Source organism: Xenopus tropicalis, chromosome 4 (assembly GCF_000004195.4).
Source record: "Xenopus tropicalis strain Nigerian chromosome 4, UCB_Xtro_10.0, whole genome shotgun sequence".
Lineage (NCBI taxonomy): Eukaryota > Metazoa > Chordata > Amphibia > Anura > Pipidae > Xenopus > Xenopus tropicalis.
In genome coordinates, this window is record NC_030680.2 from 123,375,014 (window position 1) to 123,397,289 (window position 22,276).

The 22,276-nt window shown below is 38.0% G+C and overlaps 1 protein-coding gene across 1 annotated transcript; it reads left to right on the top strand.

Moving 5' to 3' along the window:
• The first annotated feature begins 12 nt into the window (after window positions 1–12).
• pvalb (parvalbumin) lies at window positions 13–18,523 on the top strand. Its single transcript, XM_002934220.5, has 5 exons — window positions 13–95; window positions 7,994–8,067; window positions 10,260–10,392; window positions 12,192–12,301; window positions 18,322–18,523. The coding sequence occupies exons 2-5, from the start codon at window positions 8,007–8,009 to the stop codon at window positions 18,348–18,350; spliced, it is 333 nt and encodes a 110-aa protein (XP_002934266.1). The 5' UTR covers window positions 13–95; window positions 7,994–8,006; the 3' UTR covers window positions 18,351–18,523.
• The last annotated feature ends 3,753 nt before the right edge of the window (window positions 18,524–22,276 follow it).

The following is a 22,276-nucleotide window of genomic DNA, read 5'->3' on the forward strand; positions in this document are numbered from 1 at the left end:
AGTATTTAAGAGGGAATTCCTCCTCTGGAGCATCTCATCGTTGGCTTTTGACAGTCTCCCGTCAGCCCTTCCCACGGATCCTGATCCATCCCTTAGTGAGTACCAGCGAAGGGGCATAGGGTATAAGGTAGATGTAGGAATTGACACATTCAATGATTTTGTCTAAGGCTGAATATTGACAGATGAAAATCTCAGGCTAAAGTGGAAAAGGAAAAAGAGATACCAGAATTACCCAAGACAAAAATGGGTAACAGGTACTAGGTATTATTTGGTAGATGATGTGATCATTATAGCACCAGTGATAATAATGGCGCCTCCATGCTTACTAGCAAGAATAGATCTTAATGGTGATGTTTTTCTTGTGAAATGGTGTGCTTGAAAATGAACCAAGGAGAGAAATAAAGCTTTGAGAAAGTGCAAAAAAATGGAATAGTAAATGTTGGGAATTAATAGGACTAATAGGACAAATGATTGCTATCAAGAGGATTGTGTTTAGATCTGGCACAAAGATGGTAGATCTCTTTCTGCAGCTGCAATGGGTAGAAGATAGAACATTCTGTCATGTCCCAGTGCTAAAAAGATACACATTAAACACCACTATTATATAGCACATTGGCATCTCTGTTTGTGACATAGCTGCCAAAGGCTTAAGGGGCCAGAAGTACCAAAAAAGAAAGGGGTTTGTATGAATTTAAATGTAATGTTTTGTTATCACTACTTTAGAAGCTTTAATATAGTTTTATAGTATGTAGCAAAAGGGGATGCTATTCAAGCTCTTTTTGAGCTATTTGGAATACATTAATCTATTTAGAATACATCGCTTTAAAGGAACAGTAACACCAAAAAATAAAAGAGCTTTAAAGTAATAAAAATATAATGCACTGTTGCCCTGCACTGGTAAAACTGGTATGTTTGCTACAGTAACACTACTATAATTTATATAATAAGCTGCTGTGTAGCCACGGGGGCAGCCATTCAAGCTGGAAAAAAGGAGAAAAGGCACAGGTTACATAGCAGATAACAGATAAGTTCTGTAGAATACAATAGTGTTTTATCTGTTATCTGCTATGTGCCTGTGCCTTTTCTCCTTTGAATGGCTGCCCCCATGGCTACACAGCAGCTTATTTATATAAATTATAGTAGACTTTCTGAAGTAAACACACAACTTTTACCAGTGCAGGGCAGCAGCACATTATATTTTAGTTACTTTTATACACTTTCATTTTTTGGTGTTACTGTTTCTTTAAGTACATTGGTTTAAGTGGAAATAAGCAAGGGTCACATGTCAATAGTTCCCTACATAACTGTAGGACGAAAACATTGATATATTAAATTGAACAGTTCATGTTAAGAAATATATTATGTTAATATGCTAGACAGACATACTTTGTACATTGTTTCACTTCATTGTATAATTGGCTGTTTAAATTTGAAGTCAGTGTTATTTGAATGCATGTTGCCTTTATTATTTAAGAGAAAGGACAAGTATGGGATCTGTTATCTAGAATCATAACATCCAGAAAGCTTTAGATTCCATGGAGTCCTATTTAAGTACACAATTCCTTTTTTTACTGATTTACATTTCTGTAATAATAAGACAGTACCTTGTACTTGATGATGGCTATGAATGCATAAATTCAAGGTGATCCTGTCCTGTTGGGGTTTTACATTTAAGTTTTTTGTAGCCTTAATTAATGGTGCTCCAAAATATGAAAATATCTTTTGTCTGCAAAAACCCAGGTCTCCATAATTCTGGATAACAATGTCCATACCTGTATGCCCCTAACTAATCCAATTAAGTCTGGAAAAAATAAGTTACAATGGTTCCTTTAAGCATTTCTGTTTTGCTGCATGTTTTGAAAATGGCCTCATTGGCAACCATGATGTTTCAAGAATGCATGATGTACTAGTTAGAACCTACAACTTGCACCTGTATATTCAATGGTAGGGCTTTAATGAGGACAGTAAATAAAAGATATGTGATGATATGAAATGATATGCGATGAAAATGTGTTTATAGTTCTCCTTATAAACACATAATATGTACAGGCAGCTGGAGCACAAGCAATGTTAGAGACTGCAGCTGGAATAGTAAGGTACAAGGGGGGAATAAAAAGCAGACTGAACATAGAAGTTAATGGGAGACTTCTGTGTCGTTTGACAAAGGGTTCAAAGTTAAGTACAAGTCTGACAAAACTGAAGAAGAGGACAACTGACATTGGGGAGGAATAGGGTAGTGAATCTTGCCACAGAACAAGGTGCAAGCCGGGAATATATTCGGGAATGTGCAGAGAAGTAGTGTTGTCAGTATTGTCATACGGTTTTGTACATGACTGTGATACCAAAGTCAGAAAAGTATTTGGCGAAGTGGAGCAGCACAAACTCATGACTGGTTTATTATCCTGACAGTAGATATATCAGTGTTATATAAGTATAAGTGTTATACAATCTTTCTAGGTAGGTACTTTTTTTCTAAATTCTACAAATGTATTGCAAAAATAAACCAGGCACAGCTATATTTATATTGATATTTGTGTGTAGCTGGAAACAAGGGAAGAGCACTTTGCCGTTAGAAAAAAATTGTTGGCTTTGACAAGTTGCTCTAATTTAAAATGCTGACATATACTGATAATTTAATGGTTTCTTGTGGGCCAGGAATATGGATATTCAGCTAATGTAATTAGAAAGCAAAATATATGTCTTTATATATAGTTTGCTTTAAATAATGGCAAATGAATGAGCGAGCAATGGTGACTCCAGAAAGCAAGTAAAGATGACAGATCGATCGGTGTTAGACATGTTGATAGATGGATGAGCTAAGGATCGTAGAACAAAACACAAATAGTTCTGGACTAAGAATGGAACAGAGCAGAATGACTAAACTAAATATGGAGAAAAACCAAGCACAACTGACTTTACTTTAGATTCTGAAATCCTAGAAGTTTTGGGGCAGCCAAAATCTAAAGGGGGGCATAGCAATTGACTGGGTGTGAATAAAAGGCGGGTATAGATTAAATTCCCATTAAACATTGTCAGCTGGCACTCTGTGAAAGATCTGAAGAGAATGCAGTTTGTAGTGAAAGCCATAGCATAGCAAAGGAGGAGTTGGCAGTATATGTGAGAGATTGTCAGGGTGGCAAAAGGGCAATGTCGTGATTTGGATTGATTTACGAGGCTTTTCCCCATTGCAGATGTCTGGAGGGAGAACAGTGCCTGATGTAATCACTTGATAAATAAAACTACCAATTCTGCGATTTGTTTATGTATTCAGAGAAGCAGTTCATACCTTAATATGCATACGGGTAACTGACAACATTGCTTTGCACCATGTTCCCACTTAGTCCCTGTGTTTGACCAGTCACTTGCAAGGTTGTTCTGGCTCCTTAAAAACTTCATGTCTACTGATGGATTGGTTCTGATAAAGAGATAAAGCAGGTGCCTAAAATAGTGTAGTCTTCAACTCTACCCAGTGGCGGCTCTAAGTGCAAGCACAGTAAAGTAATACAAGATATAAAAACACACATATAATAGAAAGGGCCCTGGGGAATATGAGTGGAAAGAAAGGCAGATGCTTAAGTGCTTTTACTGTGAGATACATCTAAAAGTCAATGATATTTACGATCTTCCCATCATGATGTTATGTATCATATTATTTGCTTAATAAAAGGCCACACGTGCAGCAGGGCATACAAAGTCTATTAAAGCCTTTGATCTGATTTAAATTAATTCAGATTAGATGTAATGAAAGAAAAGGATATACTAAATTCACTGATTAAACCATATGGCAGCAGATTGTTGGTGGCTAATGCTATTGCCTAAATGTAGATGCAGAAGTTTTCAATCTAATAAAATAATTTGTTTAGCAGCATTTATGTGATCTGTGTTATGGGGATCATAGGACACCTGTAAATTGGGTTAAATTGGGCAGTTTTAGTTTGGTTTGTCTGGGTGTTAGTATGTTTGAATCAGTCTGAACCAGGATCTGGTTGCTTACTCAATTCCAATTTCACACTGGGGAAAAGGTGCTCCTATAGAGGCTGTGTGCCCATGTGAATGCTTTGTCCAGGCAAAGATATAAACTAGGTGACTGCACTGAAACCGTGCAATGAAATCCCTGCTACTTTACACATACCAGATGATTTCCACACATATTAATTATAGAATGCTATGCACTCTCTTGTGTGTCAACTGCTACAACAGTTTCTGCATCTGCACCCTACTTGTATATTACCCCCATAATGAATTTGGCCCTTTGATTAGACAGGCATCGTCACAATTTCATTCCCTTAGTACTTACTTTGCCCATAATTTCTGCACAGGTATTTTCTGTATAGATATGTCTTTATTAAACAACTGGTTTTGCTGTTATTTCATCCCTAGTGCCATTTTTTATTAACTGGCAGTCTGATAATTAGTAATTGTTTAGCTATAGAGCATGACCTCTTACTCTATTACTTCTCTGCTCTATAGCACATGCCCCCTGAACTTTAAATCCATTAGTGTACCTGACACTTTAAGTCATATCTCCTCTCTCTGATCTTTTCATTTACGCTATGAATATTAAGGACCCTAAAGCTCTCCTAATCCATTTTCTACTTAAAATAATAGACTATTCTATTAGCCCGTACATAAATCACATTGACAGGAAACAGTTAAGATCTTGGAATAATTTAGTATCTTTAACCCCTCAGTATCATATTCAGCAGAGCAATATTTTCCATCTGCAATGGGTGAGGAGATGTTGGCATGGGTGTATCCAGCAAGAGCAAGATGACCAATACCTGAAATATGTTAACACTGTTAAAACCAAATATAACCAACCAAGAAACCTGCTGATTATAACCAAAGCTATGGTTGTATCACTTTGGTTTTGCTTATCAACAGCACTTTTTGTGTCACTATGATAAAAAGTTTAATTACAATCCATAGATGCAAATAGAACAAACATATGTGGAAACTTGAATAAGCCACTAACCTTTAAAAGAGGTGCCCTAATCTCAAAGGAACAGTTCAGTGTAAAAATGAAGCTGGGTAAAACAGACTGCGCAAAATAAAAATATTTCTAATATAGTTAGTTAGGCAAAACTGTAATCTATAAAGACTGGAGTAAGCAGATGTCAGAACACTACTTCCTGCTTTCAGCTCTCTAACCTCTTAGTTAGTCTGCGACTTGAGGGGGGACGCATGGGACACAGTTGTTCATTTAGTTTGCTTTTGAACCTGACCTGCATGTTCACAAACTAACTGAACAGTTATGTCACATACAGTATGGCCCCACCTAAAGTCACTGATTGACTACTGACTGCTAACAGCTTAGAGGGCTGTAAAGGAGGAAGCAGAGTTCTGGCTATTATGTTAGACATTTGCTCACTCCAGCCTTTATAGATTACATTTTTGGCTGATTAACTATACTGAAAACATTTCTTATTTTGCGCAGTCTATCTATTTTCCCCAGATTCATTTTTACAATAAACTTTAAAGCTGAAATACTTGGCAATTATCTCTTCAGAAGCAGACGTGAAAAGGCCCTAGTTAATGCAGACAGGCTTGTGGAGTTTCACTGTGTAGATTTCATTATCAGCGAGTGAAAAAAAAGCACTAGAAGTGGAGAAAACTTGCTGAGATTCTGCTAGTTCCCCGTATATCTACTGCTCACATCCAGATGCTTCTGCCAGGGAACAGTGCATGAGGGATCTGTGCCAACTCCATAAAGAGAAGGGGAAAGCTTACAGTTACCAGCAACACTGGAGGGGCGGGTGTATGCAGAATACCCAGTGTTCTGCACAGTCAGCAATTTGTTGGAGAAGAACTCTCCAGTTGGCAGAGACCTGCAGTACAGAAAGACCTTTGGCATTTCTCATAGCTCTGAGTCACTGTCTGTCATCTCTCTGCTTATCCAGCAGAAGACCACTGCATATGCTATTTGGTTTATGGTTTTTCTCTTAATACATCATGGCTAGTCCATATATTACATTCTTTGCTGTCAGCTTTCCATGTGGGAAATAGCCGCATTAGCCAGAATTTCTTCTCTAAGATTATGCCTAATTAGATTTCATTTTAGTTCTCTTTCAAAAGTACTCTCCGGATATAAAATAAAAAAGCAATAAAACAATGTAAAGCTGTATAATTTGCATGAGGAAAATAAAAAATAATACAAAAATGGAGGGATCTGCATTAAAGTAATTTTAGCAAGTGTAAAATGATCGTTCTTTTTTTAGTATCCCAAATCTGTAGGGTCAAAATCACCCTTTTTTGCCCTCTGTGAATCACTTAAAAAATGTTTTATAGACCAAAATCCCCTGAAGTGTTTGAACTGAATCATGAGCTGACTTGCAGAGGGAAAGCGTATTAGCCCCCCTCATATATGTTACTAAACATAAGGCTGACAAAATCACCCATGTGCCATTGCCCTAAGTCTTCCCTAAACTTCACCTCTCTGCATTGTTGCAAATTTTATATCACTTACTTTCACCTTTCTATTGTGTCATAAACCCCAGTCAAGAGGCTAGATTGCAAGCTCTTTAGGGCAGGGCCCTCTTCACCTCTTGTATCGGTTATTGGTTGCTTTATATGTTACTCTGTATGTCCAATGTATGAAACCCATTTATTGTACAGCACTGTGGAATATGTTGGCGCTTTATAAATAAATGTTAATAGTAATAAAATAATAGCAAGAGGTGTGGCTTAGTGGACCAAGAGGAATGTCATAGACATAGGGTGATGTTTGTATTTGGGGACTTTATCTACAGATTCCTTCATACTATCCCAGGGCCAGTTTCATGTAAAATACCCCAGAGCACAGGGGAAGGTAAATTTAGTTCAGATTTAATACATTTAATTACATAATACCCCAAAACACATCACAAGATAAATACAGTGCCAATTATATACATCCCAGAACATGACAGGATACACACAGTGTCAATTACATATTAACTGTCCCCACAAAGCCTGATAGCATAAAAGCAGAGCCGACTTAATGTATAACACCTCAATTCATCCTTTGTTGTAGGCAAATTCATTGCTGTTGGTCTGGGAAGGTTTAACCTCCCCACGCCTTCATTAAAATCTGTCCATGGGCATAGTGTAATGTCACTGGTTGTAGAAAATCAAAGGGGGTTGCAGCATAGTTGTTGGGGTTCAATAAAAGATAAGTCAAGCTCCATTCTTGGCTAAAATGGATTCCTATATTGTTTCTAGACAATTGTGGGCAAACTCTTAACGTCCTTTTTTTGCCATGAAAAATTACATTTTCAGATGAAAGTTACCCATCCCCTCAGACCACAGTATGTCTACAGTACAAGAATTTCATATATTAAAACATTTTACCTTTTTATGTAAATGAAACATATATTTGACATTAGTGAGACATAAGGGTGCTGTCTAGTTCTTTGAAATTTGAAGCAGTTTCTGTGTTCTCCCAGGCAATGTGATTTGCCATGGCTCTGCAAGAGTTAAATGCTGTATGAGAATTAAATAAGGCTGACATTGATCCTAGACTTGAGTTTTGAGTGCTGCAGTGTAACTAAAGTGGAATATTTATGCAGGACAAGGAATAAACTGATGGAAAATAAAAGATGCAAATCAAACACAGGGAAAATTCAATCAATAATGGCTCTCCGTGGGAAAACAAGAACAAAAGAATTCAATGAAACTGTAGAACATTAGCATAATTCTCACAATAACCGCTGCAGCAACGAATGCGTTAATACAGCCTATAGTGTTTCTGCTGCTTTTTCCTACAAATCACTGGCCTAGTTCATACTGCACTACAGACAGTTGATGAGGTAAAACTGGTGCATGCTCAGATGACTGGCATAGTGCCCCATGGCATCCAGCCAGTGGATGCATCCTGAGCCGGCCACCCCCTCCCTCACACTTTATCACGGGATGTTGCGTGTATGCAAGCAGCCGCAGTCAAGTCGACTGCCCCAAGAAGTGATGAGTCCAGCAGAACCTACTCTGCAACTCAGTCTGTCTCCTTCTTCTGCAGATCCAGAGCCGCAATGTCTATGACTGATGTTCTCGCTGCTGCTGACATCAAAAATGCTTTGGGGGCCTTTGGAGGTAAGAAAGGTGTGCTTGTCTGAATGCAAGAGGTGAAGCAGAAATACAAATTATTCTGATAATATATACCTATAAAAGTATAGACTTACTGTTAAATGGCTCAACTTTACTTACCAGTTTCTCTAGCTGATTTGGCATAATCTCTAGGGGGGTACTCAAGGTTTTTTTTTTTAATGCTGTTGGACTACAAAAAACACATGAACTGAAGTTATTGTATTATCCAAAAGAACATGAACTGTAGTTACTAATTCCCCAAATAAGCTTAACATGCAGTGCTTGTATTCTATAAATGAATAGGAATGCAGTTTTTGTATTCTCCAGAAGAATAGAAATGCAATTCTTGTATTCTCCAAAAGAAAATGAATGCAGTTTTTGCATTCTCCAATAGAATAGCAGTGTGGTTCTTGTATTCTTCAAAGGAATAAGAATACAGTGCTTGTATTTTTACAAAAGACAAGGAAATGCAAAAAGAAGAACCTGAAGCTACTTGGAGTTTGCAGATATATCCATATATAATCTAATTCTACTACTCAACCTTGTTTGTACGTTTGTGCTTTACACGGCATCCCTTCTCCCCTCTCCCCTATCATTATAATTTATAATCTTCATTTTCATTAAGCTCTCCCTTTTTTATGCTACACATTCTCCTCCATATGCAATAGCTATACTTTCTTCCATTACATTTTTCATTGTCTGTCCACCCCACAAAGCCACCAATTTCCCCAGAAATCTGCTAAAATAACAAAGGCAGTAGCCACATAGAATACACATAATATAAAATTTCTGTGTAAATATTGTTTATCTGTATTATTATTCCAGTATTATTATGTACTGTGGTTCATACTTGAAGATGATTACAGAATCGGATCTTACAAAGAACGGCTGCTGTCCAAAGTTCTGGAGACCATATTGTGTATTAAAGGACCGGTAACAACCAAAAATAGAAAGAGGGTTGTATGCATATAGGTATAATTTTAAAACGTGTTTTCCTAAGAAGAACTACTACTGTTTGTAGGTTAAAAAAAATGCTTTGTAGCCATGGGGCAAGCTATTCAAGTTGAAATTGGACTAAATGGCTCAGTTAAAGAAATACTGTCATGGAAAAGCAAGTTTTTCTCAAAACACATCCGTTAATAGAGCTTCTTTTTTCATAAAACACAAACAGGTTTTTTTATATTTAATTTTGAAATTTCACATGAGGTAGCGATATTCTTAATTTTCCAGGGTGCCACAGCCATGTGACTTGTACTCTGATAAAATTCAGTCACACTTTACTGCTGTGCTGCAAGTTGGAGTGATATCCCCCGCCCCCCCTCCCAGCAGCCGATCAATAGAACAATGGGAAGGGAGCAAGACAGCAGCTCCCAGTAGATATCAGAATAGCACTCAATAGTAAGAAATCCAAGTCCAACATGGGACTCCTTCAGTTACATGGGAGTAGGAGAAACAAAAGGTTACCCGAAAGCAGCTCTAATGTGTAGCGCTGGCTCCTTCTGAAAGCTCAGACTCAGGCACAATGCATGGAGATGGCGCCTACACACCAATATTACAGCTAAAAATATACATTTGTTGGTTCAAGAATAAAATTTTAAATGGTAGAGTGAATTATTTGCTATGTAAACAGCGTAATTTAGAAATGAAAAGTATATAAAAAAATTATGACAGTATCCCTTTTAAATTGTAAAAAAATAGAAAAAAAATAAAATAAAATAAACCCTTTTCATTTAATGGCATTACCGGTCTTTAAATATGTATCATAAAACAAAGCATGTTAAGCATACAAACAAATGATAGGGTGACAGACTATGCATAGAGTTTACATGACCCAAGTCTAGTAACCCATAGCAATCAATTTTGTTTCTGAACACCTTACCAGCAACTGGTTGGTATTTGTTATTAGATCATTCCTCCCACTGTAGGTAGGATTGCAACCTGTATCATTAACCTGGTATTAACATCTATATTACTTATCTATATATATATATATATATCTATATAACTTATCAATTATTTACTTACAAGGGTACTCTCAATTTCGGTTTTGCTGGCCACTGGTCTTTGTGGTCATTCTATCAACTTGCAAGGCTACATTATGGTGCCTGCCCAGCCTTTCTTTGCACTCAGTTCTATTTTTAATTCTTCCTGATCGATCCTCTTCACCATTAAGATCTATGTATTCTCAATCTCTTCAGCCCCTGACTCATTTAACCACAAGAAATTCTTTGAGTTGTGTGGCCTGAAGAAAAAGAGCCCTGACGACGTCAAGAAAGTCTTCCACATTCTCGACAAGGATCGAAGTGGATTCATAGAAGAGGATGAACTCAAGTGGGTTTATACTTAATTTTTGCTCAATTTTCCCAAAATTATATTAACAAATACGTCACAAATTAAACAAACAAAACAAAATCATTGCAAATATGACTAAGCGGGTATATGTATGAGATTTATTAAGGGATAACTGAAGCCTAAAAATGATTATAGCTAGCAATACCGTATTTTATGTACTAAACTTATTGTACTAGCTGAGCGGTTCACCAGCCCTATAACAGTAATGATCCAGGCCTTCAGAGTTCATAGGAGCTCAACATCTTGGACCTTGTTAGCCCATCTTTTTCCTGACAGTAACACTGCACAGCTAAGCTTAGTGGTTGTTGGAAATCATCAACTAGAAAATTTAATTAACTTGTCATTGAAGATGGTGCTACAGGGCTGTTACATTTAGTATACACTGGTTTCTGAGCATAAAAAGTAATGTGAAATTAGCCTTGAATTGCACAGTTTATATTCTATATATACAGGTATGGGACCTGTTATCCAGAATGCTCGGGACCTGGGGTTTTCCGGATAAGGGATCAGTCCGTAATTTGGATCTCCTTAACTTAAGTCTGCTGAAATATTAAATATTAAATAAACCCAATAGGATTGTTCTGCCCCCAATAAGGATTAAGTATATCTTAGTTGGGATCAAGTACAGGTATAGGACCTGTTATCGAGAATGCTTGGGACCAATGGTATTCCGGATAAGGGGTATTTCCGTCATTTGCATCTTCATACCTTAAGTCTACTAAGAAATCAATAAAACATTAATTAAACCCAATAGGATTATTTTACATCTAGTAAGGATTAGTTATATCTTAATTGGGATCAAATACAAAGCCCTGTTTTATTTTCACAGAGAAAAAAAAATCAATTTTAAAAATCTGAATTATTTGATTAAAATGGGATCTATGGGAGACAGGCTTTCCGTAATTTGGAGCTTTCTGGATATTGGATTTCCGGATAAGGGATCCCATACCTGTACAAGGTTCTGTTTTATTATTACAGAGAAAAGGGAAATCATTTTTAAAAAATTTAATTATTTGCTTATAATGGGAGTCTATGGCAGATGGCATTTCCGTAATTCAGAACTTTCTGGTTAATTGGTTTTATTTACTACATGTCTGTAGTAAATAGAGGCAAAGAGTTGAAAATTAGATGGAAATGAAGCCAAAAATTATATAAAACTCAGAACTTTCTGGTTAATGGGTTTTATTTACTACATGTCTGTAGTAAATAGAGGCAAAGAGTTGGAAATTAGATGGAAATGAAGCCAAGAATTATATAAAACATAAAACTTTTAACTGTATCTACCAAACTGGAGGGGATTTGAAAAAATATTTGTTACTTCTGAAAAACAATATTATAAATGAATTAAAAGAAAAATAAATATAATATTCTGTGACATGAAGGAAAAGGACAAAAAAGCCAATTAAGTTACAAAAAAGCCCTGAAATAATATTATGAGGAAAAGACAGGGCAGGGCTCTCTTTATTTATTTTCTAATTATTATAATTCTAATTATTTGTAGATTGTAAGCTCTTTTGGGCAGGGCCCTCTTCACCTCCTGTATCAGTTATTGATTGCTTTATATGTTACTCTGTATGTCCAATGTATAAAACCCACTTATTGTACAGCGCAGCAATATAAATAAATGTTAATAATAATAAGTATAAAAGCCAATTATTTTGCATGGTGGGAGCACTAAATTTATTTTTGCCTGGCAGAATCTAGTTTTATTCAAAATACAGCAGCTGTTGGATCCTCCATTGCGTTTATATAAAGAGAATGACTGTTTCTGTCTGCAGGCTCTTATTACAAGGATTTGCCACAGATGGCCGTGCTCTCTCTGATAAGGAAACCAAGGCGCTCCTTGCCGCAGGTGACAAAGATGGAGATGGCAAAATCGGAGTAGATGGTACGTGTATTAGAATATAACTGGGGTATTAAATCAAGTTTGGACTTCAGAACTTTTTCTTTCAGTAGAGGATTAGGAGAAAAATAAAAACAAAAGGGGGCAGTTAAAAAAAAAAACTGGTAAACATACACGTGTTTCACACATACTTACTTTATTAGTCAGTGAAATATCAGACAGGGCCATGAAATGGAGTTATCATAATACAAAGGAACTTTATCTGCTTTTAAATTTTAGTTCTGTTGTCAAAGGAAAACAATATGTCCAAACCAAATACTTAACCAACAGCTAATTTATATAATTAAAGTGATCTTACCATATTGCATATACAAATCAGTAAATAATGTCCTTTCCCATCTTTTACCTTGAGCCACCATTTTATGACTTGTGTGAGAGAAGTGTGGGAATAAGGTATAGCTCAGTCTATTTTTGGGCTGACAGAACCCCGCTTGTATGTGTGCTCTTAGTTAGTGTTTCATGAGCCATTTCTATAGAACACATATGGAATGTTTATTTGTATATTCTTGCAGAGACCAGCAATATTCGGGATTATAGTTTCCCTTTAATGTTACTAAAGCCTCATATTCCTCAGGCCGTGCTTTCATAAATCTGAGTAGCTCTTCTTAGGCCCTAATGAGTGCAAACTCCCACTGGCAATAAGACCATTGCCTGTCACCAGTGACAGATTGCACTGTATGCAATTATGTGTTCAGGTTTAAGGAAAGCATCGCACCATACAATATACTGAATTTGACAGGAACACTTTTGTAAAATGTCCTCATGGTGTTGAATCCCAAAAACATGGAGCCTCAACTAAAATCATAGTACATATTGACGCTATGTTAAAATGATTTAAAATACCACTGCAACCCTGACCTGCTACGGGGTCCCCAAGTGCTATCTACTTATATTGTAGGAAACAACAGGAGTCATTTAGGGCACAATAGAGAGCTTGAGCCCAAACATGCTTCTGCACTTCCACATTGTTGCCAATGTATCCAACATGCATCTTAAATAGAGCACAACTGCACCTATTGATGCTGGGGAACTCTGGACCTACTACCATCCTGGGCCTGGCAGCTCCAGAGTCCCCAAAGCAAGTTGCATCAACAGCTGCACAATCCCCACTCTAAATAAAATTCTAGATGCAACTTGCACCCCGATTTACATGAAACTGCAAGCACAATTGTGTCTTGCATTATGCTGCCTTATGGGTTAAACATGCCAATTTGTGACCAAAACTGCACTTTGCACATAGCACTTGTGTTTAGGGTTGCCAACTTTTTTTTGGTATTAATACCGGCCTTTATTTTGGGGGCAGGCAGTAATGTTACTGGGGGATGGGAAAAAGGGCAGGCTAGGCAGGGGAATGGGTGGATGTGGCAGGGAAATTGGCAGGTGGGTGAGGATAATGGGCAGAGGTTGGCCTCTATATAAAAGGGGATGATATGCCACGGAAAGAGTCAGGAAAGGAAGGGTATTACAAGTAGGGTTGCCACCCTTGCAAATTTGCTGGCAGATATAGTGCTAGTAAATTTGTAATACTGGCACTGGCCCTAGCTGGCGACTTGCTGGCTAAGCCAGTAAAATACCAGCTGGGTGGCAACCCTACTTGTGTTCATAAATATTCCCCCCATGTGTTCCTTTGTAACAATATATTGTAATGTACTGTTGATATAATAATATTATATATTACAATACATATCTATTGAGATTCAAATTGTTCAATGTGTGAAAATGTGGACAATGTGTATGTGGAAGGGGCTGTAAAAATCAAATGCTTTGCTGGATTTTTACGTCAACTTAAAAACGTGGAAAGTTATAAAATTGGGGAAATACTAGAGCGACGGGGGGACAAAACTGGGTGGCTCCCAGGGGATCTGGGGGAGTTGACAGGTATGGTGATTACTCCTGGCAGTTAAGCCAATCTTGTGAGGCCCCAGTGGTATGTAGCATGTAGTTTGCTCCCATACCCCTACAAGGTTAGTAAACTATACACTTAATTATATGTAAAGAATCAATTGTAACAAAGCATAGTACAGCATGCAGAGATCTCTTTTGAACCTATTATAGTATAGAGCATCTGTACTGCTTCCAATTATCGATTCCTTTCTGGACTGGCTTTTGTTTTCTCTTTGAACAGAAAATGATTGTGAACTCTGTTCAGCAATTAATATACCACAAAACAACCATAAGCCTCATTTGTGCATGCATCACAGTATTCCCCGCAATGCAGTGTTGCGAGTTGCCATGTGGTATTTGTGTGTGATTCTTTTGCTGCAAGTCTGTTGCAGCTATTGATGCATCACGCTGTGGCAAACCTGGAATTACCAACACTTTTAGAGTGCCAGTATCTCCAGGCTTTCTCAGTGTCAGTAAGTGCACTTGCACATGATTTCTCATGGCAGACTGGGAGGCCGCATTGGCGATAGCTATATGGAAGAGAAAGAAGAGTGTTACGATGCAGGTACCGTTAATGAATAGCATCAACAGGCACAACATTTGCACCCTTTTAAAGGAGACATATTGGAAAAAAGGGAAAAACCCTAATATTGTAGACAATTATGAATAATATGCTGGTTTCCCGTTGTGCTTAAAATTAATCCAATCTGTAAAAATGGCTCCTTTATTGGAGCTCCCTATAGATCCTCTCTCTTCTCTGACCATGTTTGAAATGAAGAGTGGGCGTGTCGTAACGGTCCCTTCCAAAAGCACAGTAGGAGGGGGAGAGCCAATCACAGCCCTGCACTCACACAAGCAAAGACAGGCTTCAGTTCCTTATCAGGTCAGCCTAGCTGCTGATTGGTTCCTATCCTACAGTGCAGGGTACGGAGGGCCGCCGGCCCCCCAGCTCATCCAGAGAATTCAGCCAGCAGGAAGTAGAACGGGTGGGCGGGACTAGTGAGGTTTTGGTGGAATTTCTCAATAAATCAGTCTGAAACACAACTTTTTAAGCACAATCCTTCTATATCTAGAGGAGAATAATTAATTGGTACATTCATAATTTTTATAGGATATGTCTCCTTTAAGGAAGCATAAGGAAGTAACGTTAGCTTTAAGAAAGACATCCTAGGAGCCATTTAGAATGAGTGCTAGAGTTCTAAATCATACCTCTGAATAATATGCAAGTTAAGGGATAGGTAAGGGATGGGTAAGGGACATGCCTCCCATCACCCGCACCTTATGAATATAGAATAATGTATAAATAAAAGAATACAGACCTGGTGCTGACTCCTAGGCATGGTGCTTTATGCAAAAATCATAGCTGCTTGCATTTCTCAATAAATGACCCCTCCTCATCTTGTTAAAATATCAGCATTTTGGCTATTAAATTAGAAAATTTTTGATGCCTGGATTAATAAAGTCCTAATAAATTGCCTTGGGGTTTGTTCATCAATTTTCCAGTGAGTGCAGGAGGTGATTAAAGTGACAAGAGTGCAGCACAATAGTTGAGACATTTATCTTTTTTACTGGAAACATCTTGATTCTTTTATCTCACAGTTCTTACTGAAACAACAATGTGGTTACAAAAATATCAATTTCATATTTATTAGTTATTGTTATTTTTTATGAGTGTTTTAGATACCACAATTTAATTGGTGCCAGTGTGGAAAATAATTGTTCAGTTTACATCTGGGATTACTGATTCAGGTGGGTAATAGTGCTCCCTGATCCTGATGCTCAAAAAAGTCAAAAGCATTCAGACAATTATCAGTTCATTAGGAATAACTTCTTGCAATGGCAGCACTGAGAAGAGGCTCCACTGACTGGCTTTGTGTCATGAGGTAGAAATGCCATTATTAAAGAGACATTGTACTGGCCAGTTCTGGTTTTATTTGAAAATACAGGGTACTGTTATATAGAAAAACTCTCAAGCCTGACAGATACAGATTAAAATCTATTTCTTTACAAAGCCAAGCAAACCACATCCATGTATCTCTTATATAAATCATTATTTACTAAATACAATTAAAATGCAAAAAGAAAAAATAGCGGTGAAAAATCCTACTCAAGATCCTATTAGATCTAATGTCCAGAATGCTTGGGACCTGGAGTTTTCTGGAAAAATGGGTTTTCCATAATTTGGATCATCATACCTTAAGCCTTCTAAAAGACAGACAAACATGAAATAAACCCAATAGGATTGTTTTGCCACCCATATGGAGTCATGTAGCTCAGATACCCTTGAGTACAAAGAAAAAGAAAATCATTTTTACAAATGAGAATTATTTGTACAAATTGGACTCTATAGGAGATCACCTTCACATAATTCTGAGCATTATGTAATAATATATAATAGGTTTCCAGAAAAGGGTTTAATACCTGTGTATAAGAACATCAACATATGTATGTGATGCTTGTCTGCGTTGATCTGTCTTTGTGATTCAGATGTGTTAGTAATTCTCACCAGTATTACTCTGCGTGAAAGCTTGTTTGTATTAATTAAAGACTAGAGATTAGATTAAACGTGAGTGCTGATATTTCTCCCAAGTTTCTGATTAGAAATACCAATTTAACCAAAGGAATCAATGGTTCTTTGCTATAAGCACACGTCTTGCGTGCCTGAGCCTTATGAAGGGTTTCAGCTAACTATCTCAGTGATTCAATGATCTTCTCAACAGCAAAAGACCATTTATAAAACCTTGAGACATTTTAAAAATAACTCTAATTGGTACTGACGCATACCTTATCTTCTATTTGATGGCATTCCATTTCCCCCCAATATAACGTACAATGCAGAATGCTTCCATTACCTTGGATAAGTCTGTTGTGAAATAAATCCTTTCATCTCTCCCCCCGATCACAAAATGTCATTACTTTTGATCTCCTATGAATAAAAAGCAGCGCTGGACTGTATAGTAAGAATGTTTACGAGCACTATTAAATCATGACAGTGGGATGAGCCTGGTTTTTGATTGAGTTTAAAGCTGGAAATCTCATCTAGTCCTTATACTTTGGAGAAGGGATTAGGAAAATGAATTTCCAACAAATATGTGTCTTGGAAACTGCTGACATATATAAATATTCCAGAAAATGTTTTAACAAGAATGAAAACTATGCTATTGATCAAATAGTCATTTTTTTTCATTTATAACCCCCACCCCCATATTATTTGGTATGCACTAGTAAGTTTCTATGAGCTTTACCTCATAAAAATAAGAAACTTCTAAAGATGTAGAACCAATAAAATTCTGTACTGTTTCTGAAATAATCAGGTTATTCTTTACTATCCCCTCTCTGAGCAAACTGTCTGTCCCCATGCAGTAGGGTCAAAAGCAATGATCAAAGAATGCCTCCAATAGCAACCGAGTAACACCGTTACTATGGTGATGCGTGACTAAAGAAGGAAGAAATACACTGATTGGCCACCGTATATTACTTGCTCTGCGTCAATCTGTGTTTTTTTGCCTATTGTTCCTCCTTCTTCCTCCCCTTGCCTGCTGCCATCTGCACACCACAGTGCTGCGATTGGGTCAGAGGATGGAAGAACTTTTTGATCAGGCCCATAAACAAAGTTAGTATTATGAGTACTGGGCTAATGCACAGTATAGTAAACTCCCAAGAAGTAGTATGCTGAACAACTTCAAGTTGAACTGAAGAAGCTGTTTGGATGAGTAGTGAATTGTCTTCAATGATTACTCAACAAGTCCAGTTGCTCTACATTTAGTTATACTAGATATATTCTAGGCCAAATGTTAATGCTTGAATATGGCAAGACATGATTTATCCCCCGCCTCTAATGGTAATACCATGAAAAAGCAGAAATATTCAGCTAGGATTTCAAAGAAAGTCAGGTGTTTTACATGAATACCTTCTGTTTTTAGAAGGCTTTCAGTGCTTGTAAACAACTAGAAATTCTTCCAGCCTATAGTAGCAAATTGCCATATATTTAAGTATGCCTTAGATTTTGAGCTTGAGGCATATTAATGGGTACAGTAAATAGAGTTCCTAACTGTTTCATTGATTAACCTGTGTGTTTAAAGTATTAATCTGATCTCTGTTTTCTTTTTTTGTCTCCTCAGAATTCACAGCACTGGTGGCTGAGTCATAAACTGTTCAAACTCCATACCCCACCTGTGCACATTGCCCCCCACCCCCTTAGTCAACACTTTATTTATTGGTCCCATTTTATACTCCACCTTTGGTCCCTATCTACTGGATCTCCGTGCCGGAACAAAGTATAACAGCGCAATAAAGGGCAAAGCCACCTCAAAATCAAACAACCATGGCAATGTTCTTGACTCCACTTCTTAGAACAACCCAATGAGAGAGTGAGAGAAGGGCAGTTGATAATATTAGATTGTGCCTTCTGTAATAGACATTCCAAACACCTTTTTACCAACCAAATTAGTTGAAACATTTTCATACAATTAAGTGTCAGATTTTTAACTGCGGAAAAACTCGCCCACTTTCTTTTCATCCCTATGGTATTTTTAGAAGCATATTTATCAGTGGGTAAAAGCTTGAGTTCACCATTTTATATATACACGCTAGATCAGGGATCCCCAACCTTTTATACCCGTGAGCCACTTCAAATTGAAAAAGTGTTGGGGAGCAACAAAAGCATGAAAAAAGTTCTTGGGGGTGCAAATAAGAGCTATAATTGGCCATTTGGTAGCCCCTATGTGGACTGGTAGCCTATAGAAGGCTCTGTTTGGCTTTACACTGGGTTTTATGCAACCAAAACTTGCCTCCAAGCCAGAAATTCAAAAATGGGCACCTACTTTGAGGCCCCTGGGAGCAGCATCCAAGGGGTTGGAGAGCAACATGTTGCTCACGAACCACTGGTTGGGGATCACTGCGCTAGATGGTGGAGATGGTGCATGAGTTTTTCTATAGTGAGCTCTTATTTCACACTTTGATAAATCTGGCCCTAAGTGATTCAGCTTTTTCAGGACACACAATTGCAAGGCTTTTTGGACAAAAGATTTTCTGGCATTTTCTTTCCCTATGTGGGAGGTGATATTGTGTGGGCAACAAAACACCCTGTCTGACACTGAGCTGCGTCTCAGCTTCTCTTCGCCTGCATTTCAACTTCTCTTCTGCTGCCCATGCAGTCACACAGAATGTATATGCATAGTTTCAATCCAATATCTGCTCTAGGGGGCATATCTACTACAGTGTTTAAGCAAACATCACCAGTGATATTACCCATAGCAACCAATCAGCAATTAGAATTGAACAGTTACCTATAAGTTAGAAAACAAAAGCAAAGATCTGATTGTTTGCTATAGGCAACATCACCGGTGTACACACTATAATAAATATGCCTATGTGCCTGCACCACCCTGATTGGCAGCACAGAGAGCAGTGGAGGGGATTGCACAGGAGAGGTGGAGAGAAGCCAAGGCCCAGGCCAATGGCACTGTAGGCTGCTCTTCACCTTCCCTGCCTGTGTTTTAACCTTGAATCAGTCTTTTATTTATCAAAACAGCCACATTAACATATCTCACACTTAGATCTAGGCTTGCTTAGCCTTCTACTGATTCCACCGATGTATAATTAATATGTTCTATGATTCTACAATGCATAGTACATATTATGGGGTCAAATAATAAGGCACTATGGTTGCCCATAGCGACCAATAAACAGGTACCATTTACTGGTCACCTGTTTAAAGCACACATCTTATGGATTGCTCCTGGGCAAACTTAGTGCCTTTTATTTCATATGGGGGTAAGTGTTGGGAATCTCTAGTGACATACCAAGTAGTTTATGGATTCTATAATTATCCTCCTGCTGTGGTTTTTGCTTCTTTGCTGTTCACTGTCTGAAGCTCTAATCTCTCATCCTTATTCAATATTGCATGGTGCTTTCTTAATACAATATCACAAAGGACAGAAAACATAAACAGAAATAATATCTGAGAAAACACTAATATGAATCTGCAGCATTTTATAAAGTTTCATGCAAGGGCATTTTGGGGTCTTTTGATCAAGCAGAACCTGAATCAGTGAGATTTTATGCACCTACACATTCCCTCACCATATGGTGCCTGGGTAGCACATGCTGAAAGTACTGACTCATAGTGACCCACAGTAATCAACTGACTGAGCTCTCAAGCAACCCGTGAGCATTTTCTAGGAAAAGGGCTGTTAGCACAATACCAGTAACAGCTGAATTTGATATTTGTATTTATGTGTTTCTTACCCTTATTACTCTGCTACTATCTCAGGTCCAAACCTTAATGATTCCTCAGTTTTAATGGCAATCACCAATTTTTGTATGTTGTATGCAAGTATTTAGCTCGACATTCAGAATTTTCTTTATTTAGTCACCAAAACCTATTTTCTTGCTAAAATAAATTTCCAAGAGCTCCAAGCTACAAAAACACCATGAAAGCCATGAAGCCATTTGATGAGGATGATGTTGTTGTAACGCATTGCTTCGCACATATAAAAGAAACCAATAGACAAATATAAGGGGTCCAGGTGATGTGGCTGGAGCTGTATTAAGGAAAATCACAGCTAAAAAATAATGATGGTGGCCATCTCCCTGCAAATCTTGTTACGTGAGAGATAAACGCTAGTGGTAGAAAGCCCATGGCTATGGAGCCACCAACAAAGATGTTCACTTTTTACTTGGTTGGCATCATATACACCACTGGATTATATTCCCCTGGGTCCAGTTGAAGGTGGCACAAGAAAGAGCTGTTAACTGCTGGCACATATACTACCAAGTTGCCAGAAACGGATTTTTCTACCCATTCCAAGTCATCAGATACTTTTCCCATAGCCTCTGAGCTGTTAGTTTTTCCTTCCCAGCTTATATGTGGCAACTGAATCCTCACAACTTTTCCCTGCAGCAATGGTGTCCACAGAGTCGTAACCACCATGGGAGACCACCAGGGAAAAAAGGGTGGATAGCTGATTAAAATTGAGAGTACTTGTGGGAAAACACAAAAACATATGGGGATTAGAGGGGCATGAACACACAAGAGATAACGGGAGTCCAACTTTTTTGTTTTTTCTGTTCAGGATATCCCACTGCAGCTGTCAAAGATGGAAGTGCACATAAGGCACATGAGACACCACAAGACCCAACATTTTCATTGCCAGTCAATTTGCATAGAACTGCTGCCCAATAATCTCCTGTCAGTGGATTACATACCCAGAACCTTCTTTTCTAGTAAAAACACATTTCTGGGGTTCTAGGACAATGCCCAAAAAATCTATTCACTGGCTCCGAGATTTTTGCTTCCAAAGCTTGTATTATTGATTTGAGAGTATTCATTTTGAATCTGGTCTTATTCACAAAGAACTTGTCAGACCTGTTCTGCTTGGAACTATTGCCAGGTTTGAATAGAAATCTTTGGAATTTACCTATGCATGAAGGAGCTTGGATACAACTAGGCGATATGCCCTTGCCTTGACAGGGTGCCTGGGTCCTGGTGCAGGTGCAGGTCAACAAATTTTAGACCTAAGCCTGACCCTAACCTGCCTGTTTTGACAGCCTAGAGTCTGGAAGATCCACCATAGGCAAAGATGACCACTTCTTCATGTCCATGCCCTCCCTGAATAAATAAATTATGTTATGTTGGATCTTCCAATTATGTTTACACTAGGTAGGGTTCTACACCCTCTAGGTTTAGAGTCTGTAGAACTGCAAATATAAAAGGCTTTCTCCCCTTCTAAAAAAATTAGTCTGCCCCTTCATTGTGGAAGTTCCAGTTCTGTTCTCCTCAGACCTACCAAGTAGACCTTTCTGATAATTATATCAGATTCACCCCTCTGGGTGGACCCATCTGACCAACTATACTGAAGGGGAAGGTCGCTCAGATACCTGTGGTGGTACTGAGTCTTCCACTGGCCCATACAGTACTGTATTGGGTGGACTGGCTGAACCCCCTGCCCAGAGCCAGTCCTGGAAATTGTGCAAAATATGGGGGGGGGGGGGGTAAGGCATAACAAACCAAGGAAAACAAATCAGATAAAGTGAAATGAAAACACAAGCCCTGTGCTTTCTTAGGTCACTTAA

Bases quoted from the DNA above. Each gene is read 5' to 3' on its own strand.
- pvalb (XM_002934220.5), top strand. From the start codon at position 8,007: ATGTCTATGACTGATGTTCTCGCTGCTGCTGACATCAAAAATGCTTTG. The intron at 8,068-10,259 runs GTAAGAAAGGTG...CAATCTCTTCAG, and splicing joins TGCTTTGGGGGCCTTTGGAG to CCCCTGACTCATTTAACCAC. The intron at 12,302-18,321 runs GTACGTGTATTA...TTGTCTCCTCAG, and splicing joins TGGCAAAATCGGAGTAGATG to AATTCACAGCACTGGTGGCT.